The sequence below is a fragment of the Cucurbita pepo genome, chromosome LG04 (genome assembly GCF_002806865.2).
Source record: "Cucurbita pepo subsp. pepo cultivar mu-cu-16 chromosome LG04, ASM280686v2, whole genome shotgun sequence".
Classification (NCBI taxonomy): Eukaryota; Viridiplantae; Streptophyta; class Magnoliopsida; order Cucurbitales; family Cucurbitaceae; genus Cucurbita; species Cucurbita pepo.
In genome coordinates, this window is record NC_036641.1 from 8,704,941 (window position 1) to 8,724,739 (window position 19,799).

General features: G+C 36.7%; 4 protein-coding genes across 5 annotated transcripts; 1 reads left to right on the forward strand and 3 right to left on the reverse strand.

Annotated features, from left to right (window-relative positions):
- Positions 1 to 253: 253 nt before the first annotated feature.
- On the reverse strand, positions 254 to 6,274 carry LOC111793417 (protein FAR1-RELATED SEQUENCE 3-like). Of its 2 annotated transcripts, none has more exons than XM_023675280.1 (6): positions 6,159 to 6,274; positions 2,534 to 4,876; positions 2,364 to 2,453; positions 2,073 to 2,222; positions 1,669 to 1,785; positions 254 to 588 (listed from the first exon to the last, which is right to left on the reverse strand). In XM_023675280.1, exons 2-6 carry the CDS (start codon positions 4,769 to 4,771, stop codon positions 541 to 543), a joined length of 2,643 nt encoding a protein of 880 aa, XP_023531048.1. In that variant the 5' UTR covers positions 4,772 to 4,876; positions 6,159 to 6,274; the 3' UTR covers positions 254 to 540. The 2 variants fall into 2 exon arrangements, with proteins under 2 accessions (XP_023531048.1, XP_023531047.1); XM_023675279.1 differs by having other exon boundaries at positions 6,154 to 6,274.
- A 1,256-nt stretch (positions 6,275 to 7,530) lies between these two features.
- On the reverse strand, positions 7,531 to 8,620 carry LOC111793421. The gene is made up of 2 exons (XM_023675285.1): positions 8,307 to 8,620; positions 7,531 to 7,934 (listed from the first exon to the last, which is right to left on the reverse strand). Exons 1-2 carry the CDS (start codon positions 8,548 to 8,550, stop codon positions 7,723 to 7,725), a joined length of 456 nt encoding a protein of 151 aa, XP_023531053.1. The 5' UTR covers positions 8,551 to 8,620; the 3' UTR covers positions 7,531 to 7,722.
- A 2,375-nt stretch (positions 8,621 to 10,995) lies between these two features.
- Positions 10,996 to 16,518, forward strand: LOC111793419 (T-complex protein 1 subunit eta). The gene is made up of 14 exons (XM_023675282.1): positions 10,996 to 11,122; positions 11,233 to 11,493; positions 12,536 to 12,661; positions 12,745 to 12,948; positions 13,374 to 13,543; positions 13,621 to 13,756; positions 13,952 to 14,068; positions 14,187 to 14,306; positions 14,382 to 14,480; positions 14,576 to 14,665; positions 15,511 to 15,598; positions 15,771 to 15,859; positions 15,959 to 16,033; positions 16,129 to 16,518. Exons 1-14 carry the CDS (start codon positions 11,108 to 11,110, stop codon positions 16,222 to 16,224), a joined length of 1,686 nt encoding a protein of 561 aa, XP_023531050.1. The 5' UTR covers positions 10,996 to 11,107; the 3' UTR covers positions 16,225 to 16,518.
- Positions 16,519 to 17,646: 1,128 nt separating this feature from the next.
- Positions 17,647 to 19,317, reverse strand: LOC111793420 (F-box/kelch-repeat protein At5g26960-like). Its single transcript, XM_023675283.1, has one exon. The coding sequence runs from the start codon at positions 19,228 to 19,230 to the stop codon at positions 17,893 to 17,895; it is 1,338 nt and encodes a 445-aa protein (XP_023531051.1). The 5' UTR covers positions 19,231 to 19,317; the 3' UTR covers positions 17,647 to 17,892.
- Between the last annotated feature and the right edge of the window lie 482 nt (positions 19,318 to 19,799).

Here is a 19,799-nt window from a genome sequence, read left to right on the forward strand (position 1 = left end):
GGGGGGGGGGCATACCTTTGTTAGCGAGACTCGAGTATCAGATTCTTCGAATTTGGGTTGTGGCCATCTCCATTTTCATCCTTCCTCAGCAGAAAGCAAGCAAGCTGAAATCTAAGACTCGGTTTCAAGGAAAGCGGGGCAGTCAGAAGTCGAGCAGCTTCAATGACCGTCCTTTCACTTCTATAACAGCAGCAGTCAAAATGCCGAGGTTGCCAGCGATCTACGAGCATAATTAGGAGACGAGAAGAAAACAAGCATAATTAATGGAGCTACTCTATTCCTGGAGGCATCATACAATATGGTCCTTGCCTGACCCTAACAAGATGACCCTTAGGACCATTGGATGCTTGAATCTAGTGTTACATGTACATCTATAGAGGGAAATGTGGCTAGCCTAAACTAAAAAGAAAAGGGGGATCATCCAAACATTCTAGAATCTCGACAGACTAGCAAGCATTTTGTAGCCTTCTACGTTGGCAGGCTCAAGAAATAAATGAGTTAACGTGCCGTGAGGTCCTCGAGCAGGTGTCTATGAGGTCCTTACTTCCGTTGCTTTTTTGGTAGAGGTGGTTCTGACTGAGTTTCAGCCTGCCCAAATAAGTTTTGATACAAATAAGAACAGATAAAGTACAATTCAGACGTCCAAAAGTTGTGAACAGCTCATTTCAAGATATACCGGACAGCAGTCTAATAACCCCTCTTTTCATACCTATCATCTTACAAATTTTCAAACAACTAAATTTTGTGAGGTCAAACGGTTGTCTAATGACGTAACAGCCCAAGCCCATTGCTAGTAGATATTGTCTTCTTTGAACTTTCCCTTTCGGGCTTCTCCTCAAGGTTTTTAAAACGCGTCTACTAGGGAGAGGTTTCCACACCCTTCTAAAAAATGTTTCGTTCTCCTCTCCAAACGACGTGGGATCTTACAATGAATTGTGAGATCCCACATCAATTGGGGAAGGGAACAACATCGATTGGAGAGGGGAACGTGTGTCAGTGAGGACGCTGAGCCCCGAAGGGAGGGGGGATTGTAAGATCCCACATCGTTTGGAGAGGAGAACGAAACATTCTTTAGAAGGGTGTGGAAACCTCTCCCTAGCAGACGCGTTTTAAAAACCTTGAGGGGAAAACCGAAAGGGAAAGTCCAAAGAAGATAATATCTGCTAGTGGTGAGCTTGAGCCGTTACAAATGAAATTAGTGGAAGTTGTGTAACACACCTAGACNAAAAAAAAAAAAAAAAAAAAAAAAAAAAAAAAAAACGATTTTTTTTCAGAAAAACCTTAATAGGAAAAAGATTGTTCTTTATTATTTGATATTTGCATAACACTTCCCACAACTAGAGATGGACAGAAGAAACTTTTAATCTAGTCTAGCAGTAAGAACAAGTGTAAACTGCCAGCAGAGAAGATCCCAACCAAGTCAACTTTTAAGACACTCTTGGAAAATGAATTTACCAAGAAGGTTAGCAAGCTAGATACTCGTTTAGCTACGTGTTCACAAGCAATATACTCCAAATAAGTAACGAACATCCAACAGCTCATTGATGAAGTTCTATAATTATATAAATTTGCCAAAAAAAATCAGAAAAAACGGATGTGATAGTTTGAACACTAGCAACGAAAAGGAAAGGAAAACAAAAAGAAAAGGTTGAGGCCAAAAGTACTCACAGCATTTGAAAGCTGCTCACGGATGTATGCCATTGACCTCAGCATCGCACCTAGTGTATCTCTAGAGACCTGAAACTTAACCTCAGACTCTCCAGAAGTTGTCTCAGTATCTTGAAGCTGAGATGAAGTAAATTTCAGAATATGCATTTACAAGTAAAATAATAATGCATATAATATAATGTGTATGGCATACATAAAGGGTCTCCAGAACTCTTAAGTGTCATGTTAACACCCTATGATCATGAATAAATAAACCAGTTATTCTCCATGCTTCTAATTCTCAAATGTGGATCTATTGCTAATAACAAGAGACCATTTAGTGTTCCCATTACTAGAACCTAACAGCCAAAGTGAGACGTAAAAATCAGGTAAATCTAAATAATTGGATGCATTTAGTATCGAACCTTCAAGTTGATGACAGCAACCTTGTTTGCTGGTGTCGAGAGCTGCTCGCTAATGTATGCCATAGACCTCAACATTGGTTCGAGTGAAACCCTTGAGAGTTGAAACTTCACTTCCGATTCAGCAGACGGGCTCTTGCTGTAGTCTTGCAGCTACAACAGGTGGTAAAGAAGCTTATTAGTTCTAGGTCCAACAAATGAGATCAGAACACCCAACCTAAAGAAATCATAACTTCTTGAAAGCTCTTTGAAAGCACAGTCCAGGAAAAGGAAATCATATGTTTCGTTTAGCACCTTCAGGTTGATAACAGCAACTCTATTTCCTGTGGTCGAATTTTTATTCTCCATCACCCATGTCATTGATTTCAGATAAGGAAGAACAGCCTAAACCAAAGGACAATGTTAGAAACTTTTACTCGTTCACATTTCTAAACCAAGAAATAAGCAGAAACTAAATAAACAACCATGTGGTCAGGAGGATTATCATCTCGGTGAAGGGTCACAGGAGATATATGTGGGTAATTCAAATCAGTGATGGATTGAACAGGAGCACCAGCATTGTTTAGATTAAATCGTCTCATAACTTCATCTTGACGAGGCCACAGCAGTGGGGTTGTATCTGATGCTGAAGCTGAGGTCTTCCTCTCATCATAGCTAGCCCCACTAACCTGTGAGCTAGGAGGCGCGACTTTTGCAACATTCTTCTTGATGATTGCTACTTTTTTTCCAGCTTCTTTAAGTGCAGTTATGGCAACAGTATAGGTTTCTGGAGCAGTTGCTCCTTCCTCCGCAAACCTGATTGCTTCTCGGCATAAACTATTGTACCTTGATGATAAAGACTCCTGTCCATGTAACTCAATAGCACGTTCATCCGATCCGAGTCCACTCCTTGCATTTCTTGTCCATCTTTTCAAGATGTAATGAGATGGTAACGTAAGTACATTAGTTACTGTGAAGACGGTTAATACATGTCTGCAAAGAATGCCTGAATACTCAAACATTTGGCAACTACAATTAGCTTTCATATCTGAATAATTTAATGTGACAACATATGCCTTCTGGTCATCCTCAAATTTAGCAACCCTAAAAGTGCTAAAAGCTGCATCTCCTTCAATTCGATTAGCAGTATAGACAAAAGTTTCAACGAGCTCCTCTTGAAATTTTGCAAAAATTTTTCTCGTATAAAGATTTGCTGCCTGTTTCTCCATAGGAGATGGTGTTCTCAGTACAGGTGTAGTGCACATTGTATCAAAGTCCGCTTCTATTTCCTTCTCGAACCAGTTTTCTAAAGCTCTTTCATACTGCCTGAAGAACAATGGTAATGTAGTCTGCTGGTTCACATATCCATCCAAAAATGAATCATCATATCCTTGATTCGGAGATATAACAGCAAAAAATGAATCGCGGACATACACAGGAACCCATTGAGCACGTGCATTATATAATGATTGGAGCCAATCATTTCTTGCTAAATTATATTTTTCAATGATACAATTCCAAGCTGACTCAAATTCCTCAATAGTTTCAGTCAAGTTGATACAATTGTAAAGTTCGACTTGGAAATTCGGATGTGTGAGACATACAGGAGCCAACTTCTGCTGACCTTCTCTTAAGACATGCCATTTGCTAATGCAGTGTCGGGCTTCTGGAAACACTTGAGCAACAGCTACATGTATGGCTCTGTCCTGATCAGTGGTAATTGATATAGGCTGACGATCATTCATTGCTGTTAGAAATGTTTTGAACAACCAAACAAAAGAAGCCTCAGATTCATCAAGCAGTAAAGCACATCCAAATAGAATTGTCTGACCATGATGGTTCACTCCAGTGAATGGAGCAAATGGAACTCTAAACTGGTTAACTCTGTACATTGTGTCCAATGTAACTGCATCACCAAAATGACTGTAAGCTGCTCGAGATCTTGCATCCGCCCAAAATACATTAGCCATTCGATTATCTTCATCAAGTTGTATTGCATAAAAAAATCCAGGATTCTCAGATTGCATTTTCTTAAAATATTCCAGCATATTCTGAGCATCTCTCCCCAATGTCCTCTTTCGGCCAGCGTTCCTGATGGCATAATTCATAGTTGAAGCATTATTAAGTGACCGATTTGCTTCTGCTTGAGATGATGTAGTTCTAACTCCACGATTCTTCTCCGCAGATGCATGGTTGTCATCCATTAATACAGACATGACACCACTGGGAACGCCTGCAGAACCAGTATACGCTTCAGTTATGGTCTTTGCAGCACCAGCAAAATGCCTGCGAGGCCGTAGATAATGTACCTTACTAGAATTTACTGTAGAATGACTATGCTCCTTTACAAATTTTGTGACAACCCATTTATCCTGATCTTTCAACTCTATCCTAAGCATTGCATCACAACTATCAGCAGATTTCCTTTTTGAACACTCTCTACCACATACAAATTCTCTTGCAATTATAGTTCCATCAGATTTAGAACGACTAAGTTGGCCAATTTTTGAACTAAAACCAAAGCGTCGTGCATACTCATCATAGAAGGTCCTTGTGTCGTCTTCAGATTCAAATTCCATGCCTACATATGGTTCAATGATTCCATCTTCATCGTGAAGTGAAGAATCTTCGACAGTGTTAATTTTACCTTCATGAGGGTCAACATCACTGTCATCTACAATTGCAGGATGAGCCATCCCATCAACCTCAACCATTTCATCCATCAAATCCACTGTGTAAAGCCAAGTTATTTATCCAACATGAAACCCAATATAGAAGGGAAAAGCCCATCCATTTTTTTTTCTCTCCCAATGCAATTTAGATACAATCTGCAACAAATTATCAAACCACAAAATACCATTAGTTCTAAGACACCAAAGCTCACAAGAGATAAAACAGGTCAAGTGTAAATGATTGATGCAGCCTACTTTTCACCAAACAAGATAACAACCCCCTTCGCAAAACCACAATTTGTCCCAAAACCCAAAGATCACTCCCTAAATATTCAGTAACAGAAAGACACAAGAGACTTCCTAGAAGTTCTATTAGAAAACTAGTTAACCACAGCCACATATTCAAATTCCCCCGTTCTTCTCCACGTTTCCTGAAAGATGGCGAGGTAGCCAACATTCCAAAAAGAAATTATTGTCCTTAATCCAATATGACTGCAAAAAGTTCCAACAACATACCACCAGACCACCTAAAAGCATTTCGAATTAAAAATGTTCCACTAGACAGAGAGAAACAACAGTTAAGAAGTGAGTGAAGAAGAACGTGATCGAAATATTTGGTTGCCTCCTTGAAAATATCGCATCATTTAGCTCACGAATCAGACACATAAACTGACGTCTCCGATGAATGGAAGCCATTGGAATTGAGCTTTCTAGGTACAGCCAGCCACCAAAAAACTGAACCATGTTAGAAACTCCACTTTCTAGTAACCACTTGGCCTTAAAAGCGAAAGGTCAACATAAAATCAGTAGCACCAATAATGCGAGTCCAACCATAAAACTGATGCAATCTCCCTAAGGCAATAATCGAATGCCTATTTCCAACAAGTGCAATCTATAACTGTATGCATACGTCTTCAAATAAAATTTATTATTGCTATTAGTACGATACATATAAAACCACTGATCTAAACATCTAAATACACTAAGTACCTCAATTTATCATGTTCAAACTTCATCCATTCCCACACATTTAACACCAAAATTCCTTGGTAGTAAACAGAAAAGGAAGAAAAATCTATAATTTCGAGACAAAAATCAAGTAAATGAATTCAAAACATTGCANAAACAAGAATTGAGTGAAAAATTAGTAAAAACAAAATGAAAAAAAGAAAACAGGACACATTTTAGCAGATAATTAAACTTTTCATAGCTGAGAAACTTAATATACACCGAGATTACCAAAACCAAACCCCATTATAAAGGCATATCTCACCAAGCAACCAAAAACATCATAATTCGGACTACAACCAAATAAAATCAAAGCCCTATAGCATTACAGAGAAACAGAGACGGAATTAAACCCTAGAAACTGAAAGAGATGATAACTAATTAACAAGAGGAAAATAGATAAGGAGTCATGGAAGTGGGCGGACCTAACTTGTCATAGTTCTGACGCCGGCGACTGGCGACGCCTACAGTGACGGAGGCTGGTGGCCGTGAAGAGGAGGAGAGGGGAAAACGATGAGAGAGAGAGACAGACAGAAAGAGAAGGCGCGATCGAGGACGTTTAGAGAGTAATCCGATGTGCCATCGTGTATTCTAATCCGCTGATAAGCAAATCATAAGACGACACGTGTGCGTCTCTGTGGAAAATTTTATTAGTCCCAATTTTGCATATCACAATATCAGAAAAAAAAATGTAAATTAAACAATTTTTTTTTTTCAAAATTGATTAATAAAAAGTTAATTTTCTATTTTTTTAAGCTAACAAATATATTATAGATAGGATTATAAATCTTAAAACTAGTTTTGAGAGACTATAATTGATATTTTAAAATGTTATAAATTAAAACAAAACCAAATTTAAAAAATAAAATACCAAAATGAGATTTAAATTTAAAATAAATAAATAATTTTTAAATGTTTAAATTTTTAAAAAATGCTTAGTTTCGTGGTCATGTCGCCTGTCCCATATTGTTCGTGGTCACATGCTCATTTCAAGCCATTTTACCTTGCCTTCGTACCTCGTTCATTCTAGCTAATTATTAGTTTTTTCTTGTAATTTCGTGACCACATGACTCCATGCCACATTTGACGTTCACGCTTTTACTCAAATCAATTGTCATCAAAATGTATTATACGAGACTTAATTAGTTGTCAAATCTTCATACTCGAGTATATATGCTAGTTATTTCTTATTTCTTGCTCGTTTATAATATTTGCTTTCTTAAATAGCTTTGAAAACGTTCTCTAAAGTTTCTTTAACCCAATTTTCTAAAATTGTGTTCCAAGAACCCGATAGAGGCTAAATCTAGGTTGTTTATGTCACCGACAACCCTGATTATAGCTAGCTGTCTTATTTGATGGTAAGAGAAGATGTCACACAATCATCTCGTGAGTCTCAAAAGAGTACGATACTAAGAACAAATATCATGTAGATTTTGTATCTTACTTTAAACAATTCAAGTTTGTTGTGACTGAGCTGATTTGAACTAGCGTAGACATATTGCCAACCAATCCGTCTCCATTAACCGTTCGGGTATTGGCCCGAGAGGAATCAATTCTAAGCTTATTGATAATCCATGCTCGAAAACAAACATTTATTTCCCTAATTAAGGAAATGTGGGAGAATTTGCTACAAATGTATTATACATTTTTTCCATTTTCAACAACAAGAGTATTCAAGAATTAAATTTTAGAAAAAATAACGACTATTTTGATTTTGTTTAAAAATTATAATTTGGATCTTAGAGAATATAAAATCAATATTTATACACAAAATTCTGAATTGAAAGTTGGTTATAAGTTTCTTTTTATTGCAAATTTGACCTTAAGGATGAGAATAATTTCACACACGCCCTCAGAAAATTGTAAATTTTATCCCCGCCTAGTTTCAAAAATTTTGCACACGTGCGGCAACTCATGGCAGGAAACGCGAAAGAGCGAAACAGAGAGAAAGTGGAGCGGCACCTTCGAGGCGGCAAGGAAATGGAGCGCCGTCGTCAATCGGCGGTGGAAATCAGAGCCGTTTTGAAGCGTTGAATCTTCCGGAGACAAACAACGGCTCTTTCCAGAACCACATCAACTCTATCCCTCCGCCGCCCGTTCTTGTCTCCCGTTTCCGATTCAGCGATCTCTCTCCGTAATCCGTTCCCGTACACTTTCATTTGTCCTCCTTCCTCCGTCTTCCTCCTCTTCCTACAGCTACTCGACTCTGCTACAAAACACATGAATCAGTAAACAATCGGAAAAGAAGAAGAAGAAGAAGAAGAAGAAGAAGAAGAGATGGAGCGGACAGCAGAGCGAGCACTGACCTTGCGAATCAGGAGCGAGAGAGGAAGGCGATCGTCGTCTCGAGGCTTCGACAGTGTTCGGCTGATGAAAAAGCTCTTCCGATTGCGATTGCGATTGCGATTGAAGAAGTTGGATGAAGGATTTGAGTTCGAGCTTTAGGTATCTTCCTCCTCTTCCTACAGCTACTCGACTCTGCTACAAAACACATGAATCAGTAAACAATCGGAAAAGAAGAAGAAGAAGAAGAAGAAGAAGAAGAAGAGATGGAGCGGACAGCAGAGCGAGCACTGACCTTGCGAATCAGGAGCGAGAGAGGAAGGCGATCGTCGTCTCGAGGCTTCGACAGTGTTCGGCTGATGAAAAAGCTCTTCCGATTGCGATTGCGATTGCGATTGAAGAAGTTGGATGAAGGATTTGAGTTCGAGCTTTAGGTATTCGAAGCGATTAGGATGAAGAAGTTGGAGAGATTCTAGTTCCGCCTTTGCCTGATCTTCGATCATCCTCTTCCTTGCTTCGCTCCATTCCAAGTCCGTCATTCTCTCTCTGTATTTCTCGTTCTCTCTCTAGACTGCCATGGAAGTGGAAGGGAAAGGGAATGGAAAGAAAGGCGGAAAGTTTTGTGGGGTCTTTTTGCAGCATTTTGCCGATTTTTGGGGTTCTCGAGAAAAAAATATTATTATTGTTAATTATTTTTAATCATTTTTTTAATTTTTAAATCATATATTTTGATTTTAATTTTCTTGAAACGTAGAAATTATAATTTTGTCCCAAAAATTTTAAATTAAAAGACTAAAAATAATGCTTTAAAATTAAATAGACAAAAAAAAAAAAAAAAAAAAAAAAAAAAAAAAAAAAANTCGCGAATATTCCTATCCTAAATTAATAAAAATACTCGTGAATATTCCTACACTTACAAAAGTTTAATAATACTTCTAAATTTTAAATAAATTAAATACCATTGAATTTTTTAAAATTTAAAAATATTTTAGTTTTGGATAGAAATCGTTAATATTTTATTTCAAATATACTTTTTAATTTTCAAAATAATTTCAAGGGTGTTTAAAAAATACACGTTTTCAAAAGTTTAATTAAATTCTTATTTTTTTTAACTTAAAAAATAACTTTAATTTTTTAAAAAAAATTAAATATATTTTTATTATTAATATTACATTTTTTAAATACTCGTAAACTTTTTAAAATAACATTAAAATGTTTAGATAATTTATATAATGTTAATAGTTAGTTTTAAATATAATGCTAACGGTAAAAATAAATTCAACTTTTTAATTTAAAAGTATTATTGAAACTTTTTTTTAATTTATAGGTTTTTTTAAGTGTTTAAAGATATTTTAAATAAAAATATCACAAACAATATATATTTTTAAAATTTAAATATATATATTTTAAATAATATATCAGTTTATATATATTTTTATTAATTTAACCTATTTATTATCTCCTCTGAGCAACCCCGCCAAGACCCTCGTCCCGAGTAAACCATGAGCCGGTTTTGTACTGCCGCGCCCGGTTTGTAAATTTAAAAAGTTTTGGGGCATTTTTCTGGGTTTTTATTTTATTTATTTATTTTTTATTATTTATTATTTATTATTATTTTTTTATTTCAAATAAAACTTATTGGCACGGGGTGTCACGGTCATGCTCGTCCAAGGCGCGTTGCCCATGACAAGCCCAACCCTTTATGTCTTTTCATATTCTAGTATTTTACTTTTGTATTTCTATCAGATATGAAATGCCTCGGAATATACTATAGGGGATACGACTAGTTGTCAACTTCTCTCTACCCAAAGTTATATATTGTAAGCCGTTGTTATTTCTCTCTTGCTTGCTTATATAATGTTTCTTTCAAAAATCTCTCTCTGCCCTCGTTTTCTAAAACCTTATCTTAAAACCGAGGCCAGAGGCTCGAACATACGTCGCTTGGCCGTAGGCGACGCAAGAACGAATTGACTTAGCTCACTTGTTGTTGGAAAGTGAGTGCCGCATAATCGCAAGTCCGTTGCCATAAAAAATGCGATTGTGACACGGTGCCTGCTTTTTCAAAATTAGTTAAATTATTAAAAAAAAAAAAAAAATCATTTAAAAACTTATACCTCTCCAATATGAGATCAAATCAGTCTATACCAAGAGGGTTCTCGTGTCCTTGTTGAAATTAATTGAAACAAACTCTTAAAAAAAAATCATATTTATCATTTATCTAATTTTTTTTATAAATGAGACCGATAAATAAATAAATAAATAAATAACATAATAACAAGACGCGTATATATTATTAGGAATCAAAGACCCTACAATATAACAGTATCTATTTTGAGCACAAGTTCTTAGGAGCACGTTCCTTCTTTATAAATCCCTTTAACCTTTCTCTTAATTAGCCAACGTAGGACCATTCCCTTCAATAATCTTCGATAATACCTTACTCTGTCTGACTCACGTGTATATTTGTTATTTGTTTATAATTATTTATTATATTGACAGTTTAGCAACGTTTTTATAAAATTGATATATTAAATTTTCTGTCAACATTCTAAATATTTAAATTAATTAACTTATTTCAAAATTCCATGAAATCGTGCGATCCGATTTATTTACGAGTTATCATAAAACTAGATTTTGTCGAACTAAACAAATTTGAAATTATTTTTAATTTTAAATAAAATTTTTGTTTACGATATAATTATATATATATATATATTAATTTTTATGTAATTTAATAATGTATTCTCCCAACATCTTTACAAATAAAATTTAATTATTTAGAGAATATTTTTTAAGATATTTATTGAAACGAAGTTAAAAAATATTAATGGAATGTTTGAAAATAAATAAATGATGTCTACCACTAATATTTTAATTTTATTAAAATTTGTTTTAAATTAAATTTAAAATAAAATAAAATAAAATAATGGACACGTCATTAATTGTCTTGAACTCTCTGAGAATTAGTTATTAAATAAAAGAAAGCTGTTTTCTTGAAGAGCTTCTTCCCCAACTTCCCACCAAACCCTAGAGACCAACAAAGAACACTTACAGCGTCTTCACTTCCCTCCTACTCCGACCTCTACATCTCCAACAATGGCAGCCATGCTGGTAAGCTCTCACACTTTCACCTTCTTCCATTACGTTCTCATGTGTGATTTGCAGTCTTTTTCATTTCCTTCACCATATCTGACTCTTTGTTATGTGTCGGAATTGTACAGCAACCTCAGATCATACTGCTGAAAGAGGGAACGGATACTTCCCAAGGTAAGGCACAGTTGGTGAGCAACATCAATGCCTGTACCGCGGTGGCCGATGTGGTGCGTACCACTTTGGGACCTAGAGGTATGGACAAGCTCATTCATGACGATAAGGGAAATGTCACCATTTCTAATGACGGCGCTACTATTATGAAGCTCCTTGATATTGTTCATCCTGCCGCTAAGATCCTCGTGGACATCGCCAAGTCGCAGGACTCCGAGGTATTGGCCTGGTCTTTTTGTTGCTCTTTCTCGCATTTGTTAATTCTGATGCTGAAACTGTCTTGATCGATTCTCGACTTCGTGTTTGTTTTGGCATATAGGTGTAGGGTTGATTTGTTCTTGGGCTTCGGATTTATATTATGCAGTTTTTTTTTCTTGGTACTTGCATTTCTCAAATTGAATTGATGTATAACAAATCGATTGAAGTATGAAATGTGTTATTTTTCAGTGTTTTGTAATTTCCAGCACTTCTTCAGTCCATGATATGAAGTACTGAAATTGACCTACTGTATATTAGACTTTTTATAAGCAAAATTACATCGTGGAAGGGTGGAGATGATTCTTCACGTCACATTCAGTAAGGGTGCGGAAATGAGAAGATGTGAGGTTTTTAGCTATCATTTTTGTTGCTAAAAACTAAACTCCCTATAGTTTAAGAGGAGTTGCACATTCATTTTTTTCTTTCTACACTGTAGCAGGCAAGTAGAGATGGATTTGGGAGCTTACCGAAAATTGTTTATTATTATTTCTTCTTAATTAACTTTCTGGATCTGTTCGATCTCTGATGTGAAATCAAGATTTTCTGTAATGATTAGTGAGATACTTCACATTAAAGTGGAGGCATCAGTTTCTGTATGCGTGATTATTTTCATGTATCTTGAACGAGATGTTGGAGTTTAATAAGCTCAAGTAATTTTTTTGTTCCTATCATAAAAGATCAAGTAATTCTTGAATAAATAGTGTGATACATTTGGAATTTTAAAGAGGTGTTCGTGTATTATTTTCTCTTATGCTCCTACTATTTTAATTATTGTAATCCCATATGTGTGGCTTGGCTTGCTAGCTAATATGAAGTATGGAACTGAGATTGAGTTAATATTTTGATAAGATTTTATTGGGTCAATTTTTTTCTAGCTGATTCAACAGCCATCCCAAGAAAAAAAAAGGAAAAAAAAAAAAAGAAAGGAAGAATGAAGATGGAACTTTATATATAATGACACTAATGGGAATGTTCACGGAACTGCTTAATATTGTGTTCCAGGTTGGTGATGGGACAACTACTGTCGTTCTTCTTGCTGCTGAGTTTTTGAAGGAGGCCAAGCCTTTTATAGAGGATGGAGTCCACTCTCAAAATTTAATACGGAGCTATCGGACTGCAAGCCATTTGGTCTGTGACTTTAGCTTCCATTAATATTACATTTAAGTGTTGAATGCCTACCTAACTCTCCTCTGACTGTATTTGTTTGGTAGGCAATCGAGAAAGTAAAAGAATTGGCAACCAGCATCGAGGGGAAGAGCTTGGAGGAAAAGAAAAGCTTGTTGGCTAAATGTGCTGCTACAACACTTTCCTCTAAGCTCATTGGTGGAGAAAAGGACTTCTTTGCATCAATGGTTGTTGATTCTGTTATTGCAATAGGCAATGAAGATAGGCTTAACATGATTGGTATAAAGAAGGTATGTACCCTCATATAATTCCTTTGAATTCTTCATTATCTTGCTCCATGGGTACAGATAACTTGTATAGGTGGAGCACTAAATCATTCTGCCGTGCAGTATTATAATTTTTGTTTGGGTTTTTTTGATCCGAAGATACGTGGCTAAATTATCAACTTTGAAATATCATCTGGAATAGTGATTGAACAACTTTGAAATTTCTTAATTCGATTTTACAATTATCTGCATTTAAACAGTGTTTTGCTGTTGAAACCTTCATAACATCAAATTTCTTTTTCACAGTTCTTTATTTATACATAATTATTCCCTTATTGGGTTTGGTAATAATTCTTTGATTCAATTTCACCTTCAAATGATTTTAATGAATTATCTGGTACATTTACTGAATGGTATTGTGCTGTTGGAACTTTGATATGGCTTGTCAGGTTCCTGGAGGGACTATGCGCGACTCCTTCCTGGTAAATGGTGTTGCCTTCAAGAAGACATTTTCCTATGCAGGTTTTGAACAGCAGCCAAAGAAGTTTTTGAATCCAAAGATACTATTGCTAAATATTGAATTGGAACTTAAATCAGAGAAAGAAAATGCAGAGATACGGTAAGATTCAGTTTATAGAACTTCCCCCTCCATTTTATTACTGTACTAAACTCCCAGAAACTCAATGTTTTTCGTAGGCTCTCTGATCCATTGCAGTATCAGTCCATTGTTGATGCAGAATGGAATATTATTTATGAAAAATTAGACAAATGTGTAGAGAGTGGAGCCAAGGTTGTTCTTTCGCGTTTGGCTATTGGTGATCTTGCCACACAGGTTATTATTTTTGTGTTTTCTCACAATGATTACGTCTCCAGTGTTATTTATGGTTAAACAAGGTCTCTTATGTCAAATATGATTCTTGACAATGGATATTATGAAGTAATATTCTATTGAAAATTTAAGAAGTATTATCACCACTCATTTAGTCAATTTGCCTCTTAATCCACATCAATGGTTTGCTTTTAACAGTATTTTGCAGACCGAGATATTTTCTGTGCTGGCCGTGTGGCTGAAGAGGATTTGCAAAGGGTTGCTGCTGCAACTGGTGGAACAGTACAGACATCTGTTAACAACGTTATTGATGAGGTAGGCTCACATTCTGTTAGAAATTGTTTAGCAACTTGTATTCTTGGCGTTCCTCTGTTTTTCAGAACCAAACAATCATCTGAGGAATATGATATTGTTTTACTTTGTTGGCTTAAAGGTTCTTGGAACATGTGAGGTCTTTGAGGAAAAGCAAGTTGGTAATGAAAGATATAATATATTCAGTGGCTGTCCATCAGGTAGAACAGCCACCATAGTCCTACGAGGTGGAGCTGATCAGGTACGAAAAATTAGATATACCACCTTGTGTTTGTCAGTTATCCTGTTTTTTGCTGACACTACTATTATCATTCAGTTTATTGAAGAAGCAGAGCGTAGCTTGCACGATGCTATCATGATTGTAAGACGAGCACTGAAGAATTCTACTGTTGTTGCCGGAGGTGGAGCAATAGATGTATGTTTACTATTTCAGTTAACCTTAATTTGATTGTTTGGTTTTTATTTAAATATCCCTTTCTCAATTTTGTCTACTTAATCACTTTGTGGCAGATGGAGATCAGTCGATATTTGAGGCAATATGCACGCACAATAGCTGGGAAGTCTCAGCTTTTCATCAACTCATATGCCAAAGCTCTTGAGGTAGATTAGTGGCCTCTCACTTCTTTTGAAAATAACTAGACACAACTGAAGAACATAACATTATTCCTTCTTTCGGGAGGGCTTTTTATGTACCATTTGTGACTTTCAAGTATTTTTTTTCGTCTTTAAACAATTGATGGGTCCATAGGAGTTTGGATGTTAGCCACATATCATGTCATGCTTTACTTCATTTCCACAAGTTCGACTAAAAATTGGCTTTAGTTCAATTTTGTTTTTCAGTGTTAAAGGTTCATTTAGACAAGAATATACTATAAACTATCACTGCTTGCCTACAATCGTTGGTTAGCGGATCTATCTATTTTACTTGAAAGATGCTCTGATTTTATTGCATAGCTTTATTCACTTGTATCTTTGACCATTGAATATGCCCTTCTAAATGAAAACTTTCGTTGTTCAAATGCTTGCTTTCAGTCTTGCCGCCTGGTAAATTTGAGTTGGACTCCTTCCTGCACATCTAAAGAATTAGGAAAGTAACGAAAATGGCAGCCCTATGAAAAAGGATGGGAAAGTAGGGGGAGGGGGGTCTACCTTATTGGTTATTTGAAATTGTTGAAGCAATTGTCGAGTAAAATCAGCTAGTGTTTATTTTTATGTTCTTTTACCTCGAGGTTGTTAATTTATATTGGCTGTTCTTGCTTTAGTTGGCTCCTTTTTATTTCGAGTTGTTTTTTTCTTTCATTCAGGACCTTAACTAAAAACTTCGATACAGCCATCCACTACTCTCATATTTGCACACCTTCAGAATCCCTGCTTTATGATAATATTGATAGAAACATGGTTTTAGGAGGGATGACTTACTGGGTTGTCTTCTTGTGGTTCTGCAGGTTATTCCCCGACAACTGTGCGACAATGCCGGGTTTGATGCTACCGATGTCCTCAACAAATTGCGACAGAAACACTCACATCCTTCAGGTAGAATTTTCCATCTCGAAACTTTGTTTTGGATTTATCTTCCACTCATTTGATGAATAGTCGAGTTTGATTAACATTACTTGATGTGTCGGCCCATTTTTATTCACTCTATTTCTATATTTGGCCTCGTCAAATGATTGCATAGTAGTAACATGTTGAGGTTCTGAAATAGGTGACGGCGCACTGTATGGGGTGGACATCAACACCGGTGGAGTTGCTGATTCATTTGCAAACTTTGTATGGGAACCTGCTGTCGTTAAGGTATCTGGATGTGTTAACCTTTAGAAACAAAATAATAACCACAGGAAGCACTTTGATTTTGATATTTTTCTGTTGTCACACCGAATCGTTCGCTTGCAGATAAATGCTATTAATGCTGCTACAGAGGCAGCTTGTCTCATACTAAGCGTCGACGAAACCGTGAAGAATCCCAAGGTTATACTTGATCGAGTCTTACTCTCTTGTGCGATTTTCTTTTACACTCAGTCATGGTTATTAACATTTCTTCCCCCCTGACCTTTATCGCGCAGTCGGAGAGTGCACAGGGAGAAGCTGCTGCCAGTGCCATGGGTGGAAGACGTGGGGGGGCTGCATTCCGCGGCCGTGGACGTGGGATGCGAAGATAATAACGCTCTATTCATCTCGCTCACAAGAAGCATGATTTGGTTTGTTCAAGTTTCAAATTTTTGCCTGCGTATGCTTTTCGAGTTATTAAATCTTAATCTTCTTAGTCTAGACAAGACCTTGAGAGCTACATTTATTGGAAATATGGTGTCTTGTAGAAGAACTTTCGGATGGAGGGTGATTTTGATGATGCATCTAATTGCTGTGTTGCTTTTCCTTTTTGGTGGAACCCAACCTTCATTTTGTAGTGTTGAATTATTTGTAGAGAAATGAATTTTCTTGCATCTCTTTCAATATCTCGAATTATATTTCATTGCTGTTAAGTATATATAATGAGTCTATTAGTTTCTTTACTTATTTAATTTTTTTTTTTAATTTATAAGAACGTGGTCATAATTTAACTAGTTAAGACATATATTTTGATCTGAAATTTTGTAGATGAATTCTTTATCAAGATTTGAAGTGCTGAATGAGTGAAGTCGGTGTCAAATTAGATGTGTATGAGAGAGAAATTTTGTTAATCATCCAATAATTGAATCAACTTTTAAAAATATGATAACTTGGCTTGCATGCCAACTATAATTAGTAGTAATCCACTAATTAATTTATTTCACCTATAAATCATATTACTCATTATTAACTTTCTTATATGTTTTTAAATACAAACTTTTAAGATTTCTATATTTTTAGTTTTTCAATTTTTAAAAATGTTTAATAAATCCTATAACACTCAATTTGTGTCTATTAATTTCTTAATATATTCATTCATCAATAACAAATTTTGTGTAAATTATATTTTTTATTTCAATTTCACAAATTGGGTTTTTTTTCCTACAATTTTTTAAAAACGTTTTAATTAATTTTAAAACAATAATAATAATTTTGAGTTTGGAATTGTTTATGATTGTGTTATTGTAGATTATTCTAAAATTATGTGATGTGATAGAAAAATAAATTAGAAAGGGAATTAGTGCTAAAAATGTAATGCTTTTTATGTCAGAATCCATCAAACCCAATTAATTGTTATATCACATTTTATTTGATACATTTGTCACATCAACCTTTCTATTCAAAATCATATCCAAATTTATTAAAAAAATTCCTAAATTTACTCTTTAGACCTTCCTTATCTTACAATTATTAGAAAATTGCTATAATTTACTCATTCCAATTTTAAAAAATCTAAATATTATATATACCAAAGTGTGGAATTTAATATTGTATTAAATCCGATTAATTTATATTTTCATTTTTCTAAAAGCTATTTTTGGTTTCCAATTTTTAAAATTTTCTTCAAAATACTATTTTTGGCTATTAGTTTTTTTTCAAAATATTTTCAGCATCTAAACTAAATATAAATAGTTTTTTTAGTTTACTACAAATTTATTTTTAAAATTTGGTAAAAATTCATAGGTATTTTCATCTTAACGTTGAAAATAATAATAATAAATAAATACAAACCCCATTTTTAAAAAAAAAAAAAATAAAAAAAGAAAGGTTCAGAGCCCCCATGCAAATAAATCTGGAATTATCAGATCCTGTTGGCTTAAATAATTGACGAATCAACCAATCGTGTTTGGATTTCTCACTCGCGTCCGTGAAGCCACGCGCTCTTTTTTGTCATTTTCTCCCATAGCGGCGCGTCTGATTACTACCATGGCGGCGCGTCATCAACACTTAACACAGATACAGGCGGGGCGTTGCATAACTTCCGGCATGTCCGCTGCTCTGCTCCACTCTCCGCTTTTCGTCTCGTAGATTAGTACCAATCCTTCCTTCAATCCTCTCGCGCTTCTTCCGCTCCGGCGAAGTATATCGTCGATGCACCCGGCGACTTGAATCAGCACCACCGTCTCCCCCATTCCGACGCAGCTGAACCTCACCGTGCTGTCCAGCCGGACTTGCGGCGGTAGCGGTGGACTTCTTATTCTGTACCACTCGCCGAATCCGGTGGATTTGGTTGAGGTTCGGTTGCTACTGTTAGGGCATTTTCTTCTTGCATCGAATTTCCAGAACGAGAGCTCGACGGCGTGACTAGTGAGGACGAAGATGTGTCCCGCCGCTGCACACGCCGCCACCACGCAGCCTCCTCCCGGTACTGCGCTGCTTCTCAGCCACGTACGCGCCTCCACGTCGTACATATCCATGGAGCTCGCGTAGACGTGTGCCTCCGATCTACAAGCGCCGTGTGATACTAGGTTAGCTGAAACTCCTTCTCCGATCTTCAGTCCTCCGATTACATAGAATACTCCGTCGACGGCGGCTCCGATGCAACCGTACCGTCTTCTCGCCGACTGCGCAACGACTTGCCACGAGTCCGTCTCCGGATCGTACATCTCCACCGCCGTCGTCGTCGGAGCACCGCCAGCGACGTAGATCCTACCAGAAATCACCGCATTGGCGAATTTCTTCCTGGAGAAATTCATCGCAGATCTCGCCGTCACCATTCCGGACCACGTATCGTACAGAAACATCGCATTTCGACCGATTAGGTAAATTCTAGGTCCAATAGCGGAGAGTCGCGCGTGAGAGAGCAATCCATAGAAATCACTAAAAAACACACTCTCCTTGGCTTTAAACAGCGCAACCTTCCACAAACCGCCGTTCGGAAAGTTGAAACTCGCCGCGTATAGGCCATAATTAGTTGCAGAAACAGCATAAACCGTATCCTCCAAATGGCCGCGAAGACGGCGGAGATCGACAAATGTAGAGGACAGCAGAAGCCGGGCCCAGTGACGGGAGACGAGAGAGACAGAAGGAAGAGAAGCGGACGGAACTCGAGAAAGACAGTCCAAAAGAAGGTCGTCCGGCAGAGAGGAGATCGGCGCGGCGGCGGGAGGTGGCCGTAGAGAAGGGGTGTGGGTGGTTGTAGCGGCGGATTGGAAGCAAGATTTGGAGGTTACAGGGAGAGTGGGAGAGGAATCGTTAGGGTTGGGGAAGCAAGATTTGATGAGCCAAGAGAAATGGCGATTGGAGTTGGAATTGGAGCTGTTATTGTGAGACGCCATTAGAGGAGGAGGAGAGCATTTAAGATCGATTTTTATTTCACTGTAGAGAGAGAGAGAGAGGAAATAGAGGAATTTGAATCTCAAATTTCCTTTTTGTTTCTCTCTCTATCTTTTAATTTTTAGTAATTTTGAAAAAAATGCATTTAATTTATTTATTTTTAGATACGATTCCCGAGCATGACCGCGACACTAAGCTCAGGGTTTATGCTCGGGAATCGTATCTAAAAACCCTGAGCTTAGTGTCACGGTCATGCTCGTCCAAGGCGTGTTGCCCATGGCCGCATGCCCATGACATGCCCAACCTTTTATGTCTTTTTCATGTTCTAGTGTTAGTATGCCGTTTTAGAAATATCATGTCTAGGTAGTTATCAACTTTTCCCTACCCAAAGTTATATACGTGAGCCGTTGTTATTTCTCTCTTGCTTGCTTATATAACGTCTCATTCGAAAATCTCTCTTTGCCCTCGTTTTCTAAAACCTTCTCTTAAAATCAAGGCCAGAGACTCGAGCATATGTCGCTTGCCCGTAGGCGATGCAAGAACGAATTGGCTTAGCTCACTTGTCGTTGGA